We start from the raw sequence: 24,452 nt of genomic DNA on the forward strand, positions 1-24,452 counted from the left end.
AGGGGAGGGGGAAGGGGTGATAAGGGGGAGAGTGAGGGGGGCTTGAGGTGGGGAGGGGGAGGTGCGAGGGGGTGAAGGGGAGGGGGAGTGGCAGGGGAGGGGGATGGGAAGGGTGAAAGAAAGGGGAGGGGGAGTTGGAGTGGGTGACAGGGAGGGTAGCCAAGAGGGGGAGGGGGATGGTGAGGGTGAGGAGGAAGGGGAGGGAGAGGTGAGGGGAAGGGACAATGTGAGGGGAGGAGGAAGGTGAGAGGGAGAGGGATATGGAGGGTGAGAGTGAAAGGGAGGGGGTTGGGGAAGAGGATGGGGAGGGGAAAGGGGAGGGGGAATTGGGGTGGGTGACAGGGAGGGTGGCCAGGAGGGGGAGGAGGATGATAAGGGGGAGGAGGGGTGAGGGGGAGGGAGAATGTGAGGGGAAGAGGAAGGGAGAGGGAGGGGTATGTGTAGGGTGAGGATGAAAGGGAGGGGGTTGGGGAAGAGGATGAAGGAGGGTGAGGGTCAAGGGGCGGGGTGGTAGGGGGAGGATTAGGCAGGCCGCTGCACTTTAGACCAGGAGCTGGGAGTAGGGTTTGAGGTTTTTGCCATCAAACACGTTGAGCTGAAGTTTGCGATATTCTGACTTTGTGAGTTTGATCGAGGGTTACTTCCCTTGAGGCTTTGTGAGATTTCTTGCTGTATTGCCCCTAGTTGGCTGAATTAACTATCTACCCCACCCCATAGCTTCCCTCTCATTCGATGCTCACCCAACTCTCCCACTGGCATGACAGGGAGAATTCACACTCTTCGGATTTCAGGACTGACCTCACCCTGGGGAGGGGGAATGGTGTGATCCTGTACTGACAGTATTGGGCACTGTCCTAATGTGTTTGTGATAGTGCGATTGAGAGATCCCTTTCAGGTCATCCATCGCTCCCTGGAAGCAGCCAGTCACAGACCAATGTCTTAGCCCCCAATCATCTCCCTCAGAGAGAGAGAGAGAGAGAGAGAGAGAGAACGAGAGAGACAGGTGAAAGGGAGTATTGTTCTCAGAAACAATGTGTGTTGTGAAGCAGCCAGGTGTGGGAGTGTGCAGAGATACTGGAGGATGGTGGGACAGGAGCATGCAGTGGGGTGTGGGGATTGGCGAGACTGCAAAAGGGGTTAAGAAGCAGGGATGAGCATGTTGTTAAAACCAAGATGTGGGGTCCCTCAAAACTGCATGGGCTCTCCCAGGGTCTGCCCACAGTGATCAGCGTTGTGCACCATCCCCAGCCTCTGGGTTCAGAAATCCCTGCCACACACAGATCCTGGAGATCCACCCAATGTATTCCTGATGAAGGGCTTTTTCCCTGCTCCTCGGATTCTGCCTGACCTGCTGTGCTTTTCCAGCACCACTCTAATCTAGACTCTGGTTTCCAGCATCTGCAGTCATTGTTTTTACCTTAAGAAGTGACACAGCCAGGGGTCTGGGAGGAGGAGTGAGCACAGGGTGTGGTGGGTGACTGGGATTCAGTGTAATTGTAGCAATGAAGTGGATCCGTGGTTTATGGATGTGATTCTGAAATCCATCTCCATCTGTTTGTGTTCTCAGCAAGAGAAGTTGGGTGACATTTGCTTCTCTCTTCGCTATGTCCCAACGGCTGGAAAGTTAACAGTTGTCATCCTGGAGGCAAAGAACCTGAAGAAAATGGATGTGGGAGGTTTATCAGGTGGGTGATAATATCCTTTTAAACTGCACCTTCTCAATCTGACACCACAAAGCACTCTAACATCGAACATGATGACTCTTTATCTGTCGTACCCCTTGCATTAAAACAGATACACCTCAGAACACCAGTCCTGTGGTGTTGAGTGACCTCTCCCTTTCTGGTCTCCCTCTTAGTCTGACTGGTCTTAGTCTCTGAAGCAAGAAGTAACTAATCCAAGGGAAGAGGTTATATCAGACCTGGCGTTGGGGAATGAGCCTGGACAGGTGATCAAAGTTTCCGTGGGGAAGCATTTTGGGAATAGTGACCATAATTTTGCAAGTTTGAAGTAACTTATGATTGAGGAAAAGTGTAGTTCTCAGGTGAAAGTAATAAATTGTGAAAAGGCTAACAGCCACATTGTCCGGCTGGAATTGGGCAACGTAGATTAGCCTTGGCCGTCTGAGGGTAACTCCAAATCTGTCATGTGGGAATCTTTTAAAGGCCAGTTGATTAGAATTTGGGACCAACATATTCTTGTGGAAATGAAGGATGAGGATGGAAAGATTTGGGAACTTTGGATGACAAGAGAAATTGAGAGGACAAAAGTGAGGGCTGCAGATGCTGGAAACCAGAGTTTATATTGGAGTGGTGCTGGAAAAGCACAGCAGGTCAGGAAGCATCCGAGGAGCAGGAAAATTGATGTCTCAGGCAAAAGCCTTTCATCAGGAATGGACCATTCCTCCATTCCTGATGAAGGGCTTTTACCCAAAACGTTGATTTTCCTGCTACTTGGATGCTGCCTGACCTGCTGTGCTTTATCAGCACCACTCTGATCTAAACAAAAAAAATTGAGAACTTAGTCAAAAAGAGAAACAGGAGTATGTAAGGTTTAGGAAACTGAAGACAGACAGATCCCTCAAAGAATACAAAGATATCCAGAAAGAACTCAAATAAGGAATTAGGAGGGCGAAAAGGGGCCAAGAAATATCTTTGGCAAACCAATTAAGGAAAATCCCAAGGTGTTTTAAACACATAAAAGTAGCAAGAGGGTAGCTAAGGAAAGGGTAGGTCCACTCAAGGAAAAAGGAGGGAATTTACGCATGGAGCCAGAGGAAGTGGGTGGGTGGAGTCCTCAATGAATATTTTACATCGGTATTCACCAAGGAAAAGGACATGGTGGATGGTGAGTCCAGAGAGGGGTATGTTAATATTCTAGGCCATGACAATGTAAGAAAGGGGTGTCGGGTGTTTTAAAAAGCATTAGAGTAGACAAATCCCCAGGACTTGATGGGATCTATCCCAGAATGCTGAGGCAGGTGAGGGAGGAAATTGCTGGGGCCTTGTGTGAAATCTTTGGATCCACTTTAGCTCCAGGAGAGGCCCTGGAGGATTGGAGAACAGCCAGTGTTTAAGGACAACAGGAATAATCCAGGAAATTATGGTGAGCCTAACATCTGTGAAGGGAGATCATTGAAAAGATTCTTAGGAATAAGATTAGGAATAAGATTTATTCACATTCAAAAAAAATGGATTTATTAAGTAAGGTTTATTCAGGGAAGGTCATGTCTCACAAACTTGGTTGAATTTTTTGAGAAAGTGACGAAGGTGATTGATGAGGGCAGGGCAGTAGATGTTGTGTGTGTGGACTTTAACAAGGCCTTTGACAAGGTTCCTCATGACAGGCTGATATAAAAGGTGAAGTCAGATGGGATCTGTGGTCAGCTGGTAAGATGGACACAAGACTGGCTTGAAGGCAGAGAGTAACAACGGGAGGGTGTTTTTCTGACTGGAGATCTATGACCAGTAGTGTTCCGCAGGAATCTGAGCCGGGTTCCCTGCTGTTTGTAAAATATATAAATGATCACAAGGAGAATGTAGTGGCCTGATTAGTATATCTGCAGAAGACACCAAGATTGGGGGAGCTGTGGATAGTGAGGTAGATTGCCAGAGGATGCAGCAGGGTATAGATAGACTGGAGACTTGGAGGAGAAATGGCAGATGGAGTTTAATCCAGACAAATGTGAGGCAACACATTTTGAGAGATCTAATGCAGGAGGGAAGAATACAATAAATGGCAGAACGCTCAGTAACATCAATTTACAGAGGGTGTACAGGTCTATCGTCTCCTGAAAGTAGTAATACAAGTGGGTAAGGTGGTGGAGAAGGCGTATGGCATGTTTGCCTTCATTGGCTGGGACATTGAGTATAAAGTTGAAAAATGTGGTGCTGGAAAAACACAGCAGGCCAGGCAGCATCCGAGGAGCAGGAGAATCGACCTTTCGGGCATAAGCCCTTCTTCAGGAATTCCTAAGGTAGATATTTTTTGAACAATAAAGGAATTAAGGGTTATGGTGAATGGGTGGGTCAGTGGATCTGAGTCCATGAAAAGATCAGCCATGACCTTATTGAATGGTGGAGCAGGCTCGAGGGGCCGGACGGCCTACTCCTGCTCCGAGTTCTTATGTTCTTATGGATAGAATGGATTGTCAGAGTCTTTTTCCCAGGTTAGAAATGTTAATTACTGGGGACAAAGGTTAAAGTAAGGGGAGGTTTTTTTTTACACAGAGGGTGGTAAGTGCCCGGAATGTGCTGCCAGAGGTGGATACAATCGTAATGTTAAAGAGTCAACTTGACAGATATATGAACAGGCAGCAAATAGCATGATAGAGACCACATAGAGGCAAAAGGTTTTTAGTGTAGAAAGGTGTCATGTGTCAGCACAGACTTGATGGGCCAAAGGGCCTGTTCCTGTGCTATATTGTTCTTTGGTCTTTGTACACTATCAAACACTGCCAGGACTGGTATAGCAAGGAGTTAGATACAGAGTAAAGCTCCCTCGACACTGTCCCTGTCAAACACTCCCAGGACAGACATAGCATGGGGTTAAATTCCTATCTCTACAGAGATATAGTAAGACACTGGAGCAGCTGTCAAAAGGTTTCTTTGGGATGATACCAGAATGGAAAGATCGTATCTTTTAGGAAAGACTGAAGGGGCTGGATCTGAGGAAAAGAAGGAATAGGCAGCAGTCAGGAAATTTATAAAGGGGTTTGAGAGGGAAGATATACTCAGCATGTTACCCAGGGAGTTCTTAATATAAGATATTCAGTAACAAGGTTCCCTTCCAAGTCCCTCACCATCCTGATGTGGAAACACATCCCCGTTCCTTCAGTGTCACTGGGCCAGAATCCTGGAATTCCCCAGGGTAAAAACAAGGGCTGCGGATGCTGGAAACCAGATTCTAGATTAGAGTGGTGCTGGAAAAGCACAGCAGTTCAGGCAGCATCCGAGGAGCAGGAAAATCCCGCTGCCTGAACTCCGTATGTAGATAGGCCGACTAGAGGGGAGGTATATGGAATGAGCTGCCAAAGGAAGTGGTGGAGGCTGGTACTATTACAGCATTTAAAAGGCATCTGGATGGGTATATGAATGGGAAGGGATTAGAAGGATATGGGCCAAGTGCTGGCAAATGGGACTAGGTCAGATTGGAATGTCTGGTCGGCGGGGACAAGTTGAACCAAAGGGTCTGCTTCCGTACTGTATGACTCTATGTGCCTCAGCCAATCCAGTCCTGTGATCGCCATTGACTGCACATTGTCACATTTATAAAGATGGCATCATTTGGAGGGTAGGGGTTAGAGGGAATCCCCTGCAAAGCAGATCTCTGAAATTTGCAACCCCTCTCCATTCAAACCTCTCTGTGACCTCACCCTATCTTTATAACCTCATCAAGCACTACAACTCTCTGAGGTCCCTGCACGCTGGCTTCTTCAGCTGAATTTAATCGCTCCTTTGAATATTTCAATGGAATATTTCCTGTATGATTATAATAGAGGAACTTATCTCAGTATCAATTAATCAAAAGATTATTTGGAGCCATAAGGACTTATGATGATCCTCTTCATCATCATTAATAAATAAAATCCTTCCTCAGTATTATCAGAAAAACAAGTGGAAAATATATTCAGTGATAGATTATAATATAACACACAGTAGTAATTTCAAATGGCTTAATCATAGCTCTTCAAACTTTAGCAAAATCATATTCCTGATTAATCCTAATCAGGTAGCAAGATTAATGATGATGAATTCTCTGGTAAATGGGTATGAAGCAACAGGCTGGTGCAGCCCAGGGAGTAGTCATTAACAATCAGGAGCACCGCAGTTCATCACTTTACAAACTTTACAAATCCCATAACCATCTCCAGCCAGAGGGACTGTAAGCACTCCGGCTCATCATAAATCACACTAAAAAAATCAAATCTCCTTTCTGTCGACACAGTCTGTACCACATTCCTCTTCCACTGAAAAGAAATGAGCTCTTCAATTCCCACACTCGATCACCGTCACAGCTCAGTGGGTGGGCAGTTCTTCTGCTTCAGAGGTTGAAAGTTGTTGGGTTCATGTTCCACCCCACAGGAGGTTTGCATGGCCAACACTGAAACCAAAACCAAAACCAAAACATGGCCAACACTGAAACCAAAACCAAAACCAAAACATGGCCAACACTGAAACCAAAACCAAAACCAAAACATGGCCAACACTGAAACCAAAACCAAAACCAAAGCATGGCCAAAACTGAAGCTAATAACAAAACTGAAACCAAGACCAAAACAGATACCTCAGTGTCAATTCTTTCATGGGTTGTGGGTATCTCTGACACTTGCTACCCTTCTCTAATTGCCCTTAGTGTTGACCTGCTTAGCCATTTCAGAGGGCAGTTAAGAGTCAACCACATCCCTCCGAGACTGGAGTCACATGCAGGCCAGATGGGTGAGAATTACAAAAATAAAAGAATGCACAAATCTGAAATGAATTCTGAAATTACTGCAGAGACTCAGCAGGTCGAGCAGCAACAGCGGGAAGAGAATCAGTCAACATTTCACGTCTGGAATGACACTACTGCAGAGGTTCCTCCTCTATAGGACATTGTGAAACAGGGGGGTTTTATACTGTCAACTGTCAGTTAATGAGGCTGAATATTATTGTTTTTTTTGGCTATTTTCATCGATTTTTTTTGCAGGATTACAGTCATGAGTCTACGCTGTATCTTATCAAAGTCACTGCATTTGACTATCCACTCTCCCCCATGGTATTCATCATTTCTGTTCCGGCCCCCCTCCCTCACAAGCACCATTCCCAGAACAACTCATCAGTCGCTGGATATCCACCGGAAGACCAGTAGTCCCTACACCATAACCTATTGAAAAGGTCCTTGTACCCTGGGGAGAGTATTGCATTGGTTGGGGATGGGGAAGGTGGCATCATGCAACTACAACCGGGACATGGAGAGCCTGGACAAGGGGGTGGTGTCAGACGTCAGGGTGGAGGGTTCTGAACAAGGGAGTGATACAGAGTAAGACTCTTTCCAGAGGACTGCCCCTAGAGCCTAGCAGCCTGGTCCAAGGCTGTTATCTGGATCAGTGTCATGAATTGCTCACGTATGGGGGTGGCATGGTGGCTCAGTGGTTAGCACTGCCACCTCACAGCACCAGGAACCTGGGTTCAACTCCAGCCTCAGGTAACTGTGTGGAGTTTGAACATTCTCCCCGTGTCTGGGTGAGTTTCCTCCGGGTGCTCCAATTTCTTCACACAGTCCAAACATGTGAAGTTAGAGTGGATTGGCCATGCTAAATTGCCCATAGTGTGCAGGCTAGGTGGGTTAACCATGGAATATGCAGGGGTACAGGAATATTGGGTTTGGGTGGGATGCTGTTCGGAGGGGTTGTGTGGACTTGATGGGCTGATTCAAGATTAGAGTGATGCTGGAAAAGCACACCAAGTCAGGCAACATCCGAGGAGCAGGAAAATCCACCTTTCGGGCAAAAGCCTTTCATCAGGGAAGGGTTGATGGGCTGAATGGCCTGCTTCTACACTGCAGGGATTCTATGATAGAAATGTAGGAACAAGAGTATGCCAGTCAGCCCTTTGAGCCTGTTCTGCCATTCAATGATTTGATTATTTTCTGCACGCATTTGTGACATTTGAAAGATTGTTTTGAAGACCCCGTTAACTCTCCCTCTTGTCCCTCTTTCCCCAACAAGCCCAACCTCTCCAGACTTCTCCCGGAATTGAACATTATCATTGCTGAAAAACATTGTTCTACATCCTCTCCAAGGTCTGGCTATTCTTCCTAAAATGTCATGTTCAATGTTGACCACAATACCTCAGTTCAGCTCTAACCAGTGATTCATCTCGAACTGCTTCTGCGTCTTGTTCTATTGTCAATGAAACCCAAATGTTATTTAACATCCTTCTCAATGTGTACGACCAACTCCTACCATTTCATCACATGAATAGGTTCACAGTTTTAACAATATTATTAAACTGGAGGGAGTTCAGAATAGATTTACCAGGATGTTGTCAGGAATGGAGGGTTTGAGATATAAAAGCAGACCAAACAGACAGGAACCTTTCTCACTGAAGGGTAGGAGGTTGAGGGGTGACCTTATCGACGGTTATAAATCACGAGGGGCATAGATAAGGTGAATGACAAGGGTCTTTCCCTCGTGTGAGAGAATTCAAAACTAGGCGGCATAATTTTAAGGTGAGAGGAGAAAGCTTTAAAAAGGACATGAGGGGGTAAACCGAGAGAGGCTCATGTGTGGAATGGACTTTCTGAGGAAGTGGTGGGTGTTGGTACCGTTACAACGTTTAAAAGATGTTTGGATAAGGACATGAATAGGAGAGGTTTGGAGGGATATGGGCCAGGAGCAGGCAGGTGGGACTAGCTTAGTTTGGGAACATGGTCGACATGGACTCATTGGGCCCAAGGGCCTGTTTCCATGTTGTATGACTGTTACTGTTGATCCTGTAACTGTAATAAGTTGAAGGTTCCTGCATGTTGTATAGATGAATGCAGTGGCTGGAGGGTGTGAACAAACTGCACAGCAGTAGAAGGAGTGTATCGAGATGATTGTGGGGGTAGGGGGTGGATGCAGTGCTCTGTACTCAAGAGCTGGAGTACAGGCCATCACTCCTGCCCAGTGTCAGCACTGGGGGCTCAGGGATAGTGAAATAGTAGGTTTAGATCCAGTTGTTGTGGTCCACATGAGTCCCAATGGCAGAATAGGAACAGTTCCTTTTTTTTAGATTAGATTAGATTCCCTACAGTGTGGAAACAGGCCCTTCGGCCCAACAAGTCCACCCCGACCCGCCGAAACATAACCCACCCAGACCCACTCCCCTACATTTACCCCTTCACCTAACACTACGGGCAATTTAGCATGGCCAATTCACCTGACCTGCACATATTTTTTGGACTGTGGGAGGAAACCGGAGCACCCGGAAGAAACCCACGCAGACACGGGAAGAACGTGCAAACTCCACACAGTCAGTCACCTGAGGCGGGAATTGAACCCGGGTCTCTGGCACTGTGAGGCAGCAGTGCTAACCACTGTGCCACCGTGCCGCCCTCCTGGTTCTGCTTTGGGCAGATCAACAGCTAGGGCAAAATTGAAAGGTAGAACTTCAAAGATAATCCTTTCTGCTTTATTACCTGAACCATGAGCAAATTAAGGAAAATAAGATTAGAGAGTTGACTGCCCAGATCAAAGATTTCTCATATGGGACGTGGACATCACTGGCTGGGTTCACACTTATACACTGTCCCTTTAAGAAATTGGTGGTGATCCATCTTCTTGAACTGCTGCAGTCTAATTGCCATAGACACCCCCGAGTATTGTTTGGGAAGGAATTCCAGGATTCAGACCCAGTGACACTGAAGGAACACTGATATATTTCCAGGTCAGGACAGTGATTTGCTTGGAGGGGAGCTTGCAGTGGGTGGTGTTCCCATGTATCTGCTGCCCTTGTCCTTCCAGATGGAAGTGTTTGTGGGTTTGGAAGGTGCTGTCTGAGGACCTTTGGTGAATTTCTGCAGGGCATCTTGTAGATGGTACACACTGAGCGTCGGTGGTGGAGGGAGTGGATGTTCGTGGATGTGGTACCAATCAAGCGGCTGCTTTGTCCTGAATGATGTCAAACATCTTGAGTGTTGTTGGAGCTGCCCCCATCCAGGCAAGTGGGGAGTATTCCTTCACACTCCGGACTTGTGCCTTAGAGATGGTGGACAGGCTTTGTGGCAGGGAAACTTTTAATTTACTGAATTCCAATTTCACCATCAGCCACAGTGGAATTCAAACCTATAGCTTTAGTCTGGTTCTTGTTTACTTGTTCAGTAACTTTACGAGTCCATCTCCTACTGTGCTGCATGATTAGATTTCCAGAAGGCATTTTACAAAGTGAGACATCAAAGGTTCCTGTGAGAAATGAATACTCGGAAGATAGCAAGTAACATATTAGCAGAGATCAAGGATTGGTTAGCTAATGGGAAACCGAAAGTTGGCATAAATGGATCATTTTCAGGTTGATCAGATGTAACTCATGCAGTGCCACAGGGATGAACTGTTTCCAATTCGTATCAATGACTTGGATGAAGGAGTTGAACGTACCGTTGTCAATTTCGCTAGTGACACAAAGATAGATTGGAGACTAAGCTGTGAAAAAGTCGTAAGGAGTCTGCAATAGGATACAGATAGGTTAACTGAATGGTCAGACATTTTGCACAGTGAATATAATGTGGGGAATCATTCATTTGTTGACTAAGGCGGAAGAATAGAAAATCAGGATATTGTTAAAATTGAGTTATTGTGGAACTCTACAGTACACAGAGATCAGGGTGTGCTGGCAAATGAATCAAAAAAATGCTAATGTTCAGGCACAGCAAGTGTTTAAAAAGCAAACCAAATGCTGTTACATTTTGCAATGAGAATGTCATGTGTAAATAAAGTTAAAAATCACACAACACCAGGTTATAGTCCAACAGGTTAATTTGGAGGCACTAGCTTTCGGAGCGCTGCTCCTTCATCAGGTGATTGTGAAACAGGATCACAAGACACGGAATGTATAGAGAAAGATCTCAGTGTCATACAACTGAAATGATATGTTCAATTTGTTCAATATATCATTTCAGCTGCATGACCCTGTAACCTTTCTCTATACATTCTGTGTCCTATGATCCGGTTCCACTACCACCTGACGAAGGAGCGTCGCTCCGAAAGCTAGTGCTTCCAATTAAACCTGTTGGACTATAACCTGGTGTTGTGTGATTTTTAACTTTGTCCACCCCAGTCCAACACCGGCACCTCCACATCTTGTGAAAATAAAGATATTCTGCTACACAGCACTGGTGAGGCCATGTCTAGACCGTTACACACTGACCTTTTTAAAGAAAGGTTATAAATTAAATTAGAAGGTTCATTCGACTGAACCTTTGGTTGAAGAGGCTTGTTTCAAGGTGACAGGTGGACCTACGTCCACTGGTGTTCAGGAGAGTGAGAGGTGATCTTATCGAATTGTATAAGATCCTGAGGGGACACAATAGAATAGGTACTGTTTCTCTTCATGACAGAGATCAGAACCAGAGTTAAAAAAAGGGGTTTTCAGATGGAGATGAGGGGCATTGTTTGCTCAGTGGAGATGATTGGTCTGTAGGTTTCTCTTTCCAGAGAGCAGTGGTTATTGAATAGTTTTAAGGCCAAGTTAGACAGATTCTTGATTGACAAGGGAGTCAAAAGGTTTCGGGAATGGACAGGGAAGTAAAGTTGAGGCTGTCATCAGATCACCATTGGCCTTATCCAGGCAGAGCACGTCAAGGAGCTAAATGATCTCCTCCTGCTTCTCAGGCACGTGTTTGATCAGCTCTGTGTTCTCTTTAAAACTGGATCAGATTAATGTAATGGAAATACTAAATGGCCAAAACTATTGAAGTAAGTTACTGAATGTAAATATGTAACACTACTTTGGGCGAAAAAGGAACTCTTGTAGTTTATATTAATTATCAGTAACACATGAGATTTCTTCAGATCGGTATTTGTTGCACATTCTTGTGGGTTACAGTTTTTACAACTTCACAACAATCCCCCAGCTAAAAGGAAAATGAAAACTAATAAAGTATTTAATGCTGGAAGGAGAAATGAACAGATAAAGCTGCCAAGGCAGAGGGAAAACAATTTCACAAATTGATGCATTCCTGTCTTGCACTGACAGTTGAATCATTGGCAATCACAAAGATGCTGAGGGGGATCAGCAGTTTACAAAATATAAGAACTGTTAACGTTTCCTGAGATTGAAAGTCAGACTTTGGCACTTAACGTGCGTGATCCACACCAGTGACTGCCCAGGAGAAGAAGCCAGCTGTAACTCAGTGTTGCTATATCGAGAACCTGATTTTCTACAAAGTCTTTGACTACCTCAGAATGTCCTGAAATGTTTTATGACCAATCCTGTGCTTTCAAAGGCTAGTCACTGTTGTAACTTAGGAACCGTTGCCTTTTAACGTATTGATAGCAAATTCCCATGAAGAGCAATGTGCTATTGGCCAGGTCTAATATCTCTGTTCTATGAAGACAGATGGGATTGGCCAGGTCTATATTCATTGGAGTTGAGAAGAATGAAGGGGGATCTCATAGAAACCAATAACAGGAGCAGACAGTGTCAATGCAGGAAGGAGGGGTCACAGTCTCAGGCAGGCCGTTTAGGATTGAGATGAGGAGAAATGTCTTCGCCCAGAGAGTGGGGAGCCCATGGAATTCACTGCTACAGAAAGAAGTTTAGGCCAACACATTGGGTGGTTTCAAGAAGGAGTTAGACACTGTTCTTAGGGCAAAGAGATGAAAGAGTATAGAGAGGAAGTGTGAACAGGGGACTGAGTTGGCAGGATCAGCCATGACCATACTGAAGGGTGGAGTAGGCTCGAAGGGCTGAATGGCCTCCTTCTGCTCCTGTTTGTGATGTTTCTGTTGGATGAAAGTGGCACCAGCAGAACTGGCAGGGGCACCAGCAGAACTGGTAGGGGCACCAGCAGAAAAGATTATGAGTCCCCAAGTAGGCGAGAAAGGAATCACAAGGATCAGGAGTAAGTGCAAACTGCAGATGCTGGAGACCAGAGTCAAGAGTGTGGTGCTGGAAAAGCACAGCAGGTCAGGCAACATCCAAGAAGCAAGGTGCTCCTCAGATGCTGCCTGATCTGCTGTGCTTTTCCAGCACCATACTCTCAAGCACAAAGCGCAGGAAGTGTTAGCGGTTTGGGAGGATGAGGTGGGTAACAGCCATTGAGGAAAGGTGTTGAGTACCATGAGACCTTGAGCTTTGGAAGGTGGGTGGAGTCACACAGCTGTAGTGAGTAGGAAGCAGTAAAGTGAAGATGGTGGCATGACCTGGTGGGTCATGACCTTCTTACAACTCTCCTGGATAGTGATAAGACTGGTTCTCAGGTGAAGGTCTACATAACCTCCCTAAGGGCATTGTGGGTCTACCCACAGCACATGGACTGCAGTGGTTCAAGAAGGCAGCTCACCCCCACCTTCCCAAGGGGGCAACTAGGGACAGACAATAAATACTGGCCCAGCCAGCAACACCCACATCCCACAAATAAATTTTAACAAGGCGGCTGTTTCAGGCGAAATCTATGGCTGTCATTTGGGAATCTTTTAAAGGCTAATTAATTACACTTCAGGACCAACACATTCCTGTAAAAGTGAAGGAGAAGGATGGCAAGATTTGGGAACCTTGGGTGACAAGATTACTTGAGAGCTTAGTCAAAAAGAAACAAAAGAGGCTGACATCATCTTTAGGAAAATGAAGACAGACAGAACCCTCAAAGAATACCAAAAGTTCAGGAAAGAACTCAAACAAGGAATTAAGAGGGCAGTACGGGGTTATGAAATGTCCTTGGCAAACAGGATTATGGAAAATCCCAAGGCACTTAGTATGTATGAAAGGAGTAAGAGGGTAGCTAGGGAAGGGACAAAGGAAGGAATTTATACACAAAGCCGGAGGAAGTGGTTGGGGTCCTTAATGAATACAATGCATTGGTATTCACCAAGGAGGAAGACTTGGCAGATGGTGACTCTCAGGAGAGGCATGTTAATGTTCTAAGCATGTCAGTGCACAGTGTAAGGAAGGAGGAGGTAATGGGTGTTTTGAAAAGCATGAAGGTAGACAAGTCCCCAGGACCTGATGGGATCTGTCCAAGAATGGAGGGAGGCAAGAGAGGGAATTATTGGTAGCCTTGCATGAAATGTTTATATCCTCTTCAGTCATCAAGAGAGGATCCCTTGGGCTGGAGAATAGCCAAAGTTGTTCCTTTGTTAAAGAAGGGCAACAGGGATAATTCGGGAAATTACAGACCTGTGCACCTCACATCAGTGGGAGAGAATTTATTGGAGAAGATTCAAAGGGATAGGATTTACTCACGTTTGGAAAATAAGGTGTGACTTTAAGTGGGGAAGGTTGTGTCTTATAAATTTGATTACAATTTTTGAGGAAGTGACAAAGTTGATTGATGAGGGCGGGGTTATAGATGTTGTCTGTATGGACTTTAGCAAGGTCCCTCATGGGAGGCTGATACAAAAGGTGAAGTCATGTGGGATCCACAGTGAGCTGGTACGATGGATACTGAACTGGTTTAGTCATAGTAGACCGAGAGTGTGATGAAAAGGTGTTTTTCTGATTGCAGATCTGTGCTGGGACCCCTGTTGTTTGTGATATACATATTTGGAGGAGAATGTATATGGCCTGATTAGTAAGTTTAGGGATGACACAGAGATTGGGGGAATTGTGGATAGTGAGGAAGATAGCAAAGAATGCAGAAGGATATAGATAGGCTGGAGACTTGGGTGGAGAAATGGCAGATGGAGTTTAATCCAGACAAATGCGAGGTGATCATTTTGGGAGACCTAATGCAGGAAAGAATTTGACAGAAAATGGTAGAACCTTTAGGAGCATCAACTTACAGAGGGATTTCCTGACAGTGGCAAAAAGGGATATAGCATTCTCACCTTCATCAGTCAGGGCATAATGTATAAAAATTAGCAACTCATGTTACAGCTCTATAGAACTTTAGTGAGGCCATATTTGGAATATTGTGTACAGTTCTGGTCACCACATCCCCATAAGGATGTAGAGGCTTTGGAGAGGGTACAGAAACGGTTAACCAGGATGTTGCCCTGTTTGGAGGGTATTAGCTATGATAAGAGATTGGACAAATTTGGTTTGTTTTTCCTTGAATGTTGAAGGATGAGGAGCAACTTGATAGAAGTTTACAAATGACGAGGGGGGCATGAACAGGCGGGATAGTCCGAGTCTTTTTCCCAGGGGAGAGAAATCAATTACTGAGGGACATAGGTCTAAGGTAAAAGGAGGTAAGGTTAAAGGAACTGCGAGGGGCAGGTTTTTTACAGAGACCGTGTTAAGTGTCTGGAATGTGCTACCAGCAGGGGTGGTGGAGGTGGGTACAACGGCAATGTTTAAGAGGAATCTTGACAGATGTAAGCATAGGCAGGGAATAGAGGGATATGGATCGTGTAGAAGCGATAGGCTTTTAGTTTAGAAAAGTATCATATGTTGGCACAGCCTTGGGACATGCAGGTCGAAGGGCCTGGTCCTGTGCTGTAGTGTTCTTTGTTCTAACCATCGACACTGACACTGACCCAGATTCACTAGCTCTCACCAGGCTGGCAGTGTCCTGTGACAGTCTGAAGGTAAAGTACTGCCCTCCTCTCCACCCATGCCCATCCCCCAATGCACCAGGACCTCCAGGTCCCTGACAGTGAAGCAAGATTCCCTATCATCACCCTGTCCTCAGTAACATAGAACAGAGAACTATACAGCGCAGAATAGGCCCTTCAGCCCTCAGTGTTGCGCTGACCTGTGAACTAATCTAAGCCAATCCCCCTAAACTATTCCATCATCATCCATGTGCTTATCCAAGGATTGCTAAATGCCCCTAACGTGGCTGAGTTGACTACATTGGCAGGCAGGGCATTCCACACCCTTACCACTCTCTGAGTATAGAACCTACCTCTGACATCTGTCTTAAATCTGTCACCCCTCAATCTGCAGCTATGCCCCCTTGTATAAGCTGATGTCATCATCCTAGGAAAAAGTATTTCTCTGTCTACCCTATCTAATCCTCTGATCATCTTGTATGTCTGTCAAATCTCCTTTTAGCCTACTTCTCCCCAATGAGAACAGATCCAAGTCTCTCAGCCTTTCCTCATAAGACCTTCCCTCCAGACCAGGCAATGGTCCTCAGTAATAACAATTCTCAGTAATAATGGTCATCAGTAATAATGGCCTTAAGTAATAATGACCCTGAGTAATAATGGCTCTGAGTAATAATGGCCCCGAGTAATAATGGCCCTCATTAATAACAGTCGAGCAGCAGAGTATGAAGACAGGTTTCTTGGCTGGCAATATTTGAAGTGTTGTCTAGCTGGGGCCCACAGTGTAAATCTCAGAAGGTTCCGGCAGCAAAGACCACCTCCGGCTCTATTTTTAGATGGTTCACCCTGGCCTGTGAAGTCTGGGTAGCTCACTAATGACTGAGGGGAGCAGCAGGGAATTGTCTGGGAATGTCAGAGTGAGCCCTGGTGGGAAATCTTCCAGCAAGCCCTCTGAATTTGACACATAGCCATAAAACTGGCAAATCCAATTGGAATCCAACATGAACATGGTGGGCTGAATGGTGTCCTGTTCTGTAACTGTTTGAAACTCATTGGCTTGAGAAACTTTGTTATTCTCTCCTCGAGACAGTTGTAGCAGCTTCATTCGTGAATAAATTCAAGACTGAGACAGTGAGACTTTTGGTACCTCGTGGAATGAAAGGATTTGGGGAATAGATGAGTGGGGGTGGAGTTGAGTCAGAGGTTTAGCCATAATCATGTTACATTGTCTTGTGGTCTCAGGCTGGGGAAATGATCTATTTGGGTATTTCTCCTGTGTTTACGCACATCGCCCCCTCAGTAGTCTATCCGATGGTCTCCCTGAATTATAATCCACCTCCAGTGTGGGAGGGGTCAGATGTCAACCTTCAATCTTGGGTTCAGGACTTCAGGATTGTCAGTCTGGGCTGTCTTCACCATCCAAACAGAAGCTGAAAAAAATATCCTTTGAGTCTACATTAGCTCCCACACTTTATAAACTGTGCCATTTTCCTGCACCATGCCTGATAGACTTAAAGGGCTGAATGGCCTTCTCCTGACCCTATGTTCCATACTCACCAGCACGACCATCAAGCTGCAAATGTCTTTTGACGTCAGCAAAACCAAATCTCTTGGCACTAATTTCCTCTCTCGCCAGAGACATGCTCATGTCCTGAGGAGCTGTACCATTTCAGTGTCCCCTCGTACCAGCTTGTGAATGTCAAAGCCTGACTGAACCTCCACAAACATTACTCAGTAAGATCAGCAACTCACTGCCAACACCCCCTGCACCTTCATGCCTGACCTCCTCAGTCTGCTCCTTTGCAGACAGCTGCATGGGCAAACATTCTGAACGCTGTCACTCACCCACCATGGGCTGAAGTGAACAAAGCAGCAGATACACTCTGAAAAGAAAGATGATGCGGGACTGTGAGGAAGGATCAGGGGAGTGGGAATATTCAGTAAGCTCTGTCAAAGCGCAGAGCCGATGGTCAGAGTTACTTGTGATCATGCTCTACGTTTGTATGATACGTGTGTTATATCCAGCCTGTGTTTTAGCCAAAGCTCAGATCTGTAACTGTCTTGGTTCACTGCAGTTCAAGGATGTTATTGCATTAAGATGTGTAAAGACTCCAAGAATATCTCAAACCTTTTTCATGAAACATGACTATAATCCAGTGCCTGTACAAATTAAATTTTGTGTCAAACCATTCGGTTTTTCATTTGTAATGTAAAAACACACAGTATTCTGGAAGCTGGAAAAGCGTCTGCCTTGGTTTCAGGAGAAACATTTCCTCGTTATTGAGTGAGTTATATGCACCATGTGTTGCTCGTAGGAATGATGAACATTATAGCCTCAAGTCCTGGCATGTTGATCGTTTTTAATTCAATTCTCCTGCTTCACATTCTTATTTGTAAACTGCTTGAGAGTCTAACATGATACATCTGTGCCCTTGCCATAATCTTTAAGAAAGCCTCATCTAAACACGATGAAGTGCTTTCATTTCGATCTCCACCATCTGCAATACTTTGCCTTTAATATAACTAATTGTCTGCTTTCTAAAGTGAATTTAACAGGAACCGTTATTCTCAAAATGAAGGCAGATCTTCTTGCTGCTGTCAAAGTGACATTGTCAGCAGGGTGAGAGTTTTTTATTCAATCCTTCATCTGTGGACTTTGCTCATTCCCTCGGAGCACAGCGCAGAGTTAGTGGTTAGCAATCATTTCAGAGTCACAGGCTTTTGGGTTGAAATCCTATTCCAGGGTATCAGCATTTCCATAGAATGGACACTATGGGACATTTGGAGCTAATACTGAGGGAGCACTGCACTGTCAGAGGGTCAGTGCTGAGGGAGTGCCACACTGTCAGAGGGTCAGTGCTGAGGGAGTGCCGCACTGTCAGAGGGTCAGTGCTGAGGGAGTGCCACACTGTCAGAGGGTCAGTGCTGAGGGAGTGCCGCACTGTCAGAGGGTCAGTGCTGAGGGAGTGCCACACTGTCAGAGGGTCAGTGCTGAGGGAGTGCCGCACTGTCAGAGGGTCAGTGCTGAGGGAGTGCCACACTGTCAGAGGGTCAGTGCTGAGGGAGTGCCGCACTGTCGGAGGGTCGGTGCTGTGGGAGTGCCACACTATCAGAGGATCAGTGCTGAGGGAGTGCTGCACTGTCAGAGGGTCAGTGCTGAGGGAGTACCACACTGTCGGAGAGTAGGTGCTGAGGGAGTGCCACACTGTCGGAGAGTAGGTGCTGAGGGAGTACCACACTGTCAGAGGATCAGTGCTGAGGGAGTGCCGCACTGTCAGAGGGTCAGTACTGAGGGAGTACTGCACTGTCAGAGGGTCAGTGCTGAGGGAGTGCCACACTGTCGGAGGGTCAGTACTGAGGGAGTGCCGCACTGTCAGAGGGTCAGTACTGAGGGAGTACTGCACTGTCAGAGGGTCAGTGCTGAGGGAGTGCCACACTGTCGGAGGGTCAGTACTGAGGGAGTGCCGCACTGTCAGAGGGTCAGTACTGAGGGAGTACTGCACTGTCAGAGGGTCAGTGCTGAGGGAATGCCGCACTGTCAGAGGGTCAGTACTGAGGGAGTGCCGCACTGTCAGAGGGTCAGTGCTGAGGGAGTGCCACACTGTCAGAGTGTCAGTGCGGAGGGAGTGCCGCACTGTCAGAGGGTCAGTGCTGAGGGAGTGCCACACTGTCAGAGGGTCAGTGCTGAGGGAGTACTGCACTGTCAGAGGGTCAGTGCTGAGGGAGTGCCACACTGTCGGAGAGTAGGTGCTGAGGGAGTGCCACACTGTCAGAGGATCAGTGCTGAGGGAGTGCCGCACTGTCAGAGGGTCAGTGCTGAGGGAGTGCCGCACTGTCAGAGGGTCAGTACTGAGGGAGTACTGCACTGTCAGAGGGTCAGTGCTGAGGGAGTGCCACACTGTCGGAGGGTCAGTACTGAGGGAGTGCCGCACTGTCAGAGGGTCAGTACAGAGGGAGTACTGCACTGTCAGAGGGTCAGTGCTGAGGGAGTGCCACACTGTCGGAGGGTCAGTACTGAGGGAGTGCCGCACTGTCAGAAGGTCAGTACTGAGGGAGTACTGCACTGTCAGAGGGTCAGTGCTGAGGGAATGCCGCACTGTCAGAGGGTCAGTACTGAGGGAGTGCCGCACTGTCAGAGGGTCAGTGCTGAGGGAGTGCCACACTGTCAGAGTGTCAGTGCGGAGGGAGTGCCGCACTGTCAGAGGGTCAGTGCTGAGGGAGTGCCGCACTGTCAGAGAGTCAGTGCTGAGGGAGTGCTGTACTGTCGGAGGGTCAGTGCAGAGGGAGTGCCGCACTGTTGGAGGGTCAGTGCTGAGGGAGTGCCGCACTGTCGGAGGGTCGGTGCTGAGGGAGTGCCGCACTGTCGGAGGGTCAGTGCTGAGGGAGTGCCACACTGTCAGAGGGTCAGTAGTAATGGAGTGCCGCACTGTCAGAGGGTCAGTACTTGAGGGAGCACCTCACTGTCGGAGGGTCAGTGCAGAGGGAGTGCCGCACTGTCGGAGGGTCAGTGCTGTGGGAGTGCCGCACTGTCGGAGGGTCAGTACCTCCTGAGAATAATGAGGAGGTGGGTGGATTCAGTTTGCACAGTTGGTTGGATAGCTACAGTATGATACAGAGCACCGGTTTGATCTCCACACTGGCTGTGTTTGACCCTGGAGGCCTTGCCCTACGCTGATGTTTAATGGTACCTCTCAAGCTTTGTACCTGGTTATCTCTGCACAATCTAATCGGTGGTGGAGTGCAAATGTCACCGGATTAGTAACTCAAAGCCACAGGGACATGCTTTGGGACCACTGGAGCAAGTAGTGAAATTTCAATTCGGTTCTTAACGTCTGGCCTCATAAAGCACTCTGGTTGTTAAATACCAGTTATGAAGATGGGTTGAAACGTCAGCTCTTTTCTCTCCTTACAGATGCTGCCAGACCTGCTGAGATTTTCCAGCATTTTCTCTTTTGGTTTCAACCATGATCCTATTGAGTAGTGGATCAATTGAATGGCCTATTCCTGTTCCTATGTTCTGCAGATGTGGCCAATGGACTATTCTGTGCTGAATGATCCTACAGCGCTGAATTGAGTTGTATTTCCTGGATCTCTCTCCTTCCATGTGAATTTGTAATTCTCCTATTGGAGAAGGAGAAGTAGCATAATTCACCTCAGAAATCTCTCCTTTTTGCTATTCCTTTGAGGATGCGCTAATTATCCTTGAATTGAGTGGTTACTTGTGCCAATTCAGAGGGCAGTTCAGAACCAAGCACATTGCTGTGGGTGTGGAGTCAAATGTAAGCCAGACCAGGTAAGGACATCAGATTTCCTTTTCTGAGGTGCATTATGAACCAAACGGATCTTTACAACAATCAATAACATTTTAATGAAAAGCAAAATACTGCAGATGCTACAATTCTGAAACAAATACAGAGAATGCAGGAGAAACTCAGCAGGTCTGTAGAGAGAGAGAAATCCGAGTTAATTTTTCAAGTCTAGTATGACCCATCTTCATAACTGGTATTTAACAACTAGAGTGCTTTATGAGGCCAGATGTTAAGAACCGAATTGAAATTTCACTACTTGCTCCAGTGGTCCCAAAGCATGCCGCTGTGGCTTTGAGTTATTAATCCGGTGACATTTGCACTCCACCACTCAGCGTCAGCTCTTTTCTCTCCTTACAAATGCTGCCAGACCTGCTGAGATTTTCCAGCATTTTCTCTTTTGGTTTCAGATTCCAGCATCCGCAGTAATTTACTTTTATCCAGGATCATGATTGATCTGCGGCCTAACTCCATATCCCTGCCTTTGGCCCGTAACCCTTAATATCTTTTGCTAAACAAAAGGTTTATCCTTCTCAGATTTAAACTAATACCCACTGCTGTTTGTGGAAAAGCATTCCAAAGCCTTCCCACCCTTTGCGTGTAAAGCTGCTCCCTAACATCTCTGCTGAATGCTCTGGCCCTCATTCTCACACTGTACCCCTCGCTCGAGAATCTCCAACCAGTGGAAATAGTTTCTCCTTATCTATCCTGCCTTTTCTCATTGATATCTTGAAGACTTCAATCAGATCACCCCCTTAATTCTAGAGAAAACTGGTTCTAATTTATATAATCCCGGCTCATATCTTAATCCCTGATTACCTATTCTGAAGACGGGTAACTGGACTCAAAATGTTAACTCTGCTTTCCCTCCTCACATGTTGAGTTCCTCCAGCACTTTCTGTTTCTGTCTCTGAAGTCAGGTAAGGAACCCGGCCAGGTGTCAGATTTGGAGGTAGGTGAGCACTTTGGTGATAGTGACCACAATTTGGTTATGTTTACTTTAGCGATGGAAAAGGATAGGTATATACCGCAGGGTAAGAGTTACAGCTGGGGGAAAGGCAATTATGATGCAATTAGGCAAGATTTAGGATGCATAGGATGGGGAAGGAAACTGCAGGGGATGGGCACAACTGAAATGTGGAGCTTGTTCAAGGAACAGCTACTGCGTGTCCTTGATAAGTATGTACCGGTCAGGCAGGGAGGATGTTGTCGAGCGCAGGAGCTGTGGTTTACTGAGGAAGTTGAATCTCTTGTCAAGAGGAAGAAGGAGGTTTATGTTACGATGAGACTTGATTGGTCAGCTAGGGTGCTTGAGTGTTACAAGTTAGCCAGGAAAGACCGAAAGACAGAGCTAAGAAGAACCAGGAGGCGATGTGAGAAGTCATTGGTGAATAGGTTCAAGGCAAAGCTTAAGGTCTTTTATAGGTATATCAGGAAGAAAAGAATGATGAGAGTAAGATTAGGACTAATCAAGAAGTTGTGTGTAGTGTCACAGAAGATAGGCAAATGCTAAATTAATATTTTTCATCAGTATTCACACTAGAAAAAGACAATGTAGTCGAGGAGAATACTGAGATACAGGCTACTGGACTAAATGGGATTGAGGCTCACAAGGACGAGGTGTTAGCAGTTCCTGAAAGCGTAAAAATAGATAGTTAAAAATCACACAACACCAGGTTATAGTCCAACAGGTTTAATTGGAAACACTAGCTTTTGGAGCGATGCTCCTTCATCAGGTGATTTACTGATGAAGGAGCGTCACTCCGAAAGCTAGTGTTTCCAAATAAACCTGTTGGACTATAATCTGGTGTTGTGTGATTTTTAACTTTGTACACCCCAGTCCAACACCAGCATCTCCAAATCATAAAAATAGATAAGTCCCCTGGGCCGGATGGGATTTATCTTAGGATTCTCTGGGAAGTCAGGGAGGAGATTGCTAAGCCTTTGGCTTTGATCTTTATGTCAACATTGTCCACAGGAATAGTGCCAGAAGACTGGAGGATAGCAAATGTTATCCCCTTGTTCAAGAAGGGGAGTAGAGACAACCCTGGTAATTATAGACCAGTGAGCCTTACTTCGGTTGTGGGCAAGATTATAAGTGATAGGATTTACAATCATACAGAAATGAACAAGTTGATTAAGGATAGTTAACGCAGTTTTGTGAAGAGTAGGTCATATCTCACAAACCTTATTGAGTTCTTTGAGAAGGTGACCAAGAGTGAGGGTAGAGCGGTTGATGTGGTATATATGGATTTCAGTAAGGCATTTGATAAGGTTCCCCACGATAGGCCATTGCACAAAATATGCAAGCATGGGATTGAAGGTGATTTAGCGGTTTGGATCAGAAATTGGCTAGCGGAGGGAAGACAGAGAGTGGTGGTTGATGGGAAATGTTCAACCTGGAGTTTAGTTACTAGTGGGGTACTGCAAGAATCTGTATTGTCATTCTTATAAATGACCTGGATGAGGGCGTAGAAGGATGGGTTAATAAATTTGCAGATGACACTAAGCTCGGTGGAGTTGTGAATAGTACTGAAGGATGTTGTAGCTTACTGAGGAACATAGATAAGCTGCAGAGCTGGACTGAGAGGTGGCAAATGGAACTATTAATGTGGAAAGGTGTGAGCTGATTCACTTTGGAAAGAGTAACAGGAATAAAGAATACTGGGTTAATTGTAAGATCCTTGGCAGTGTAGATGAGCAGAGAGATCTCGGTGTGTAAGTACATAGATCCCTGAAAGTTGCCACCCAGGATGATAGGGTTGTTAAGAAGGCATACAGTGTTTTAGCTTTTCTTGGTAGAGGGATTGAGTTTTGGAACCATGAGGTCATGCTGCAGCTGTAAAAAAGCTCTGGTACAGCCACACTTGGAGTATTGTGTACAGTTCGGGTCACCACATTATAGGAAGGATGTGGAAGCTTTGGAAAGGGTGCAGAGGAGATTTACTAGGATGTTGCCTGGTATGGAGGGGAGGTCTTATGAGGAAAGGCTGAGGGACTTGTGGCTGTTTTCGTTAGAGAGAAGGAGGCTGAAAGGTGACTTAATTGAGACATATAAGATAGTCAGAGGGTTAGATAGGCTCTCATTGCCAGCCCTTTTCCTCAGATGGTGATGGCTAGCATGAGGGGACATAGCTTTAAATTGAGGGGTGATTGATATAGGACAGATGTCAGAGGTAGGTTCTTTACTCAGAGAGTAGTAGGGGTGTGGAACACCGTGCCTGCGACAGTAGTAGACTCATCAACTTTACAGTCATTTAAATGGTCATTGGATAAACATGTGGATGATAATTGTCCAACAGGTTTAATTGGAAGCACACTAGCTTTCGGAGCGACGCTCCTTCATCAGGTGATTGTGGAGGGCTCGATCGTAACACAGAATTTATAGCAAAAATTTGCAGTGTGATGTAACTGAAATTATACATTGAAGAATTGATTGTCTGTTAAGCCTTTCATCTGTTAGAATACAGTGATAGTTTCACTTCTTTCACGTGTAAATCACAAAACCCTTTTTTTTAAAGTTGCATTCTCGGGTTAGCTGTTAACAATGGTGATCGCTAGCTAATGTGTTGAAGGTGTTAGCCCCCTGTGTTCTCTGTCTATAACCTGGTGTTGTGTGATTTTTAACTTTGTACACCCCAGTCCAACACCGGCATCTCCGAAGGATGATAATTGAATAGTGTGGGATAGATGGGCTTCAGATTGGTTTCACAGGTCAGCACAACATCGAGGGCTGAAGGGCCTGTAGTGTGCTGTAATGTTCTATGTTCAAAGTCCAGGTATCATGGGGACCAGCGCATGTACAATAGGCCCAATAGCCTCATTTTGTGCTGGGATTTTCAATGTTGTGGAAAATGCATACAGATACTCTTGTTGAATGTTAAAATAACTTTGCATGGGCATAATTCTTATTACACATTCAGTGCCACAATTTGCTGGAAAGATTAACACAAATACTCTAAGTGCAACACAAA

At 45.9% G+C, this 24,452-nt stretch overlaps 1 protein-coding gene across 4 annotated transcripts in view; it reads left to right on the forward strand.

Moving 5' to 3' along the window:
- LOC122559449 (synaptotagmin-A) overlaps positions 1-24,452 on the forward strand; it is a 638,345-nt gene that overhangs the window by 605,540 nt on the left and 8,353 nt on the right. For all 4 annotated transcript variants that reach the window (XM_087996972.1, XM_087996971.1, XM_087996974.1 and 1 more), the window contains exon 8: positions 1,568-1,685. In XM_087996972.1, the coding sequence (XP_087853098.1) occupies positions 1,568-1,685 (118 nt within the window). The remainder of the gene's footprint in view (positions 1-1,567; positions 1,686-24,452) is intronic.

This window comes from Chiloscyllium plagiosum, unplaced genomic scaffold, assembly GCF_037043375.1.
Source record: "Chiloscyllium plagiosum isolate Xiang-an unplaced genomic scaffold, Cpla_swu_hap1 HiC_scaffold_19, whole genome shotgun sequence".
Taxonomy (NCBI): Eukaryota; Metazoa; Chordata; class Chondrichthyes; order Orectolobiformes; family Hemiscylliidae; genus Chiloscyllium; species Chiloscyllium plagiosum.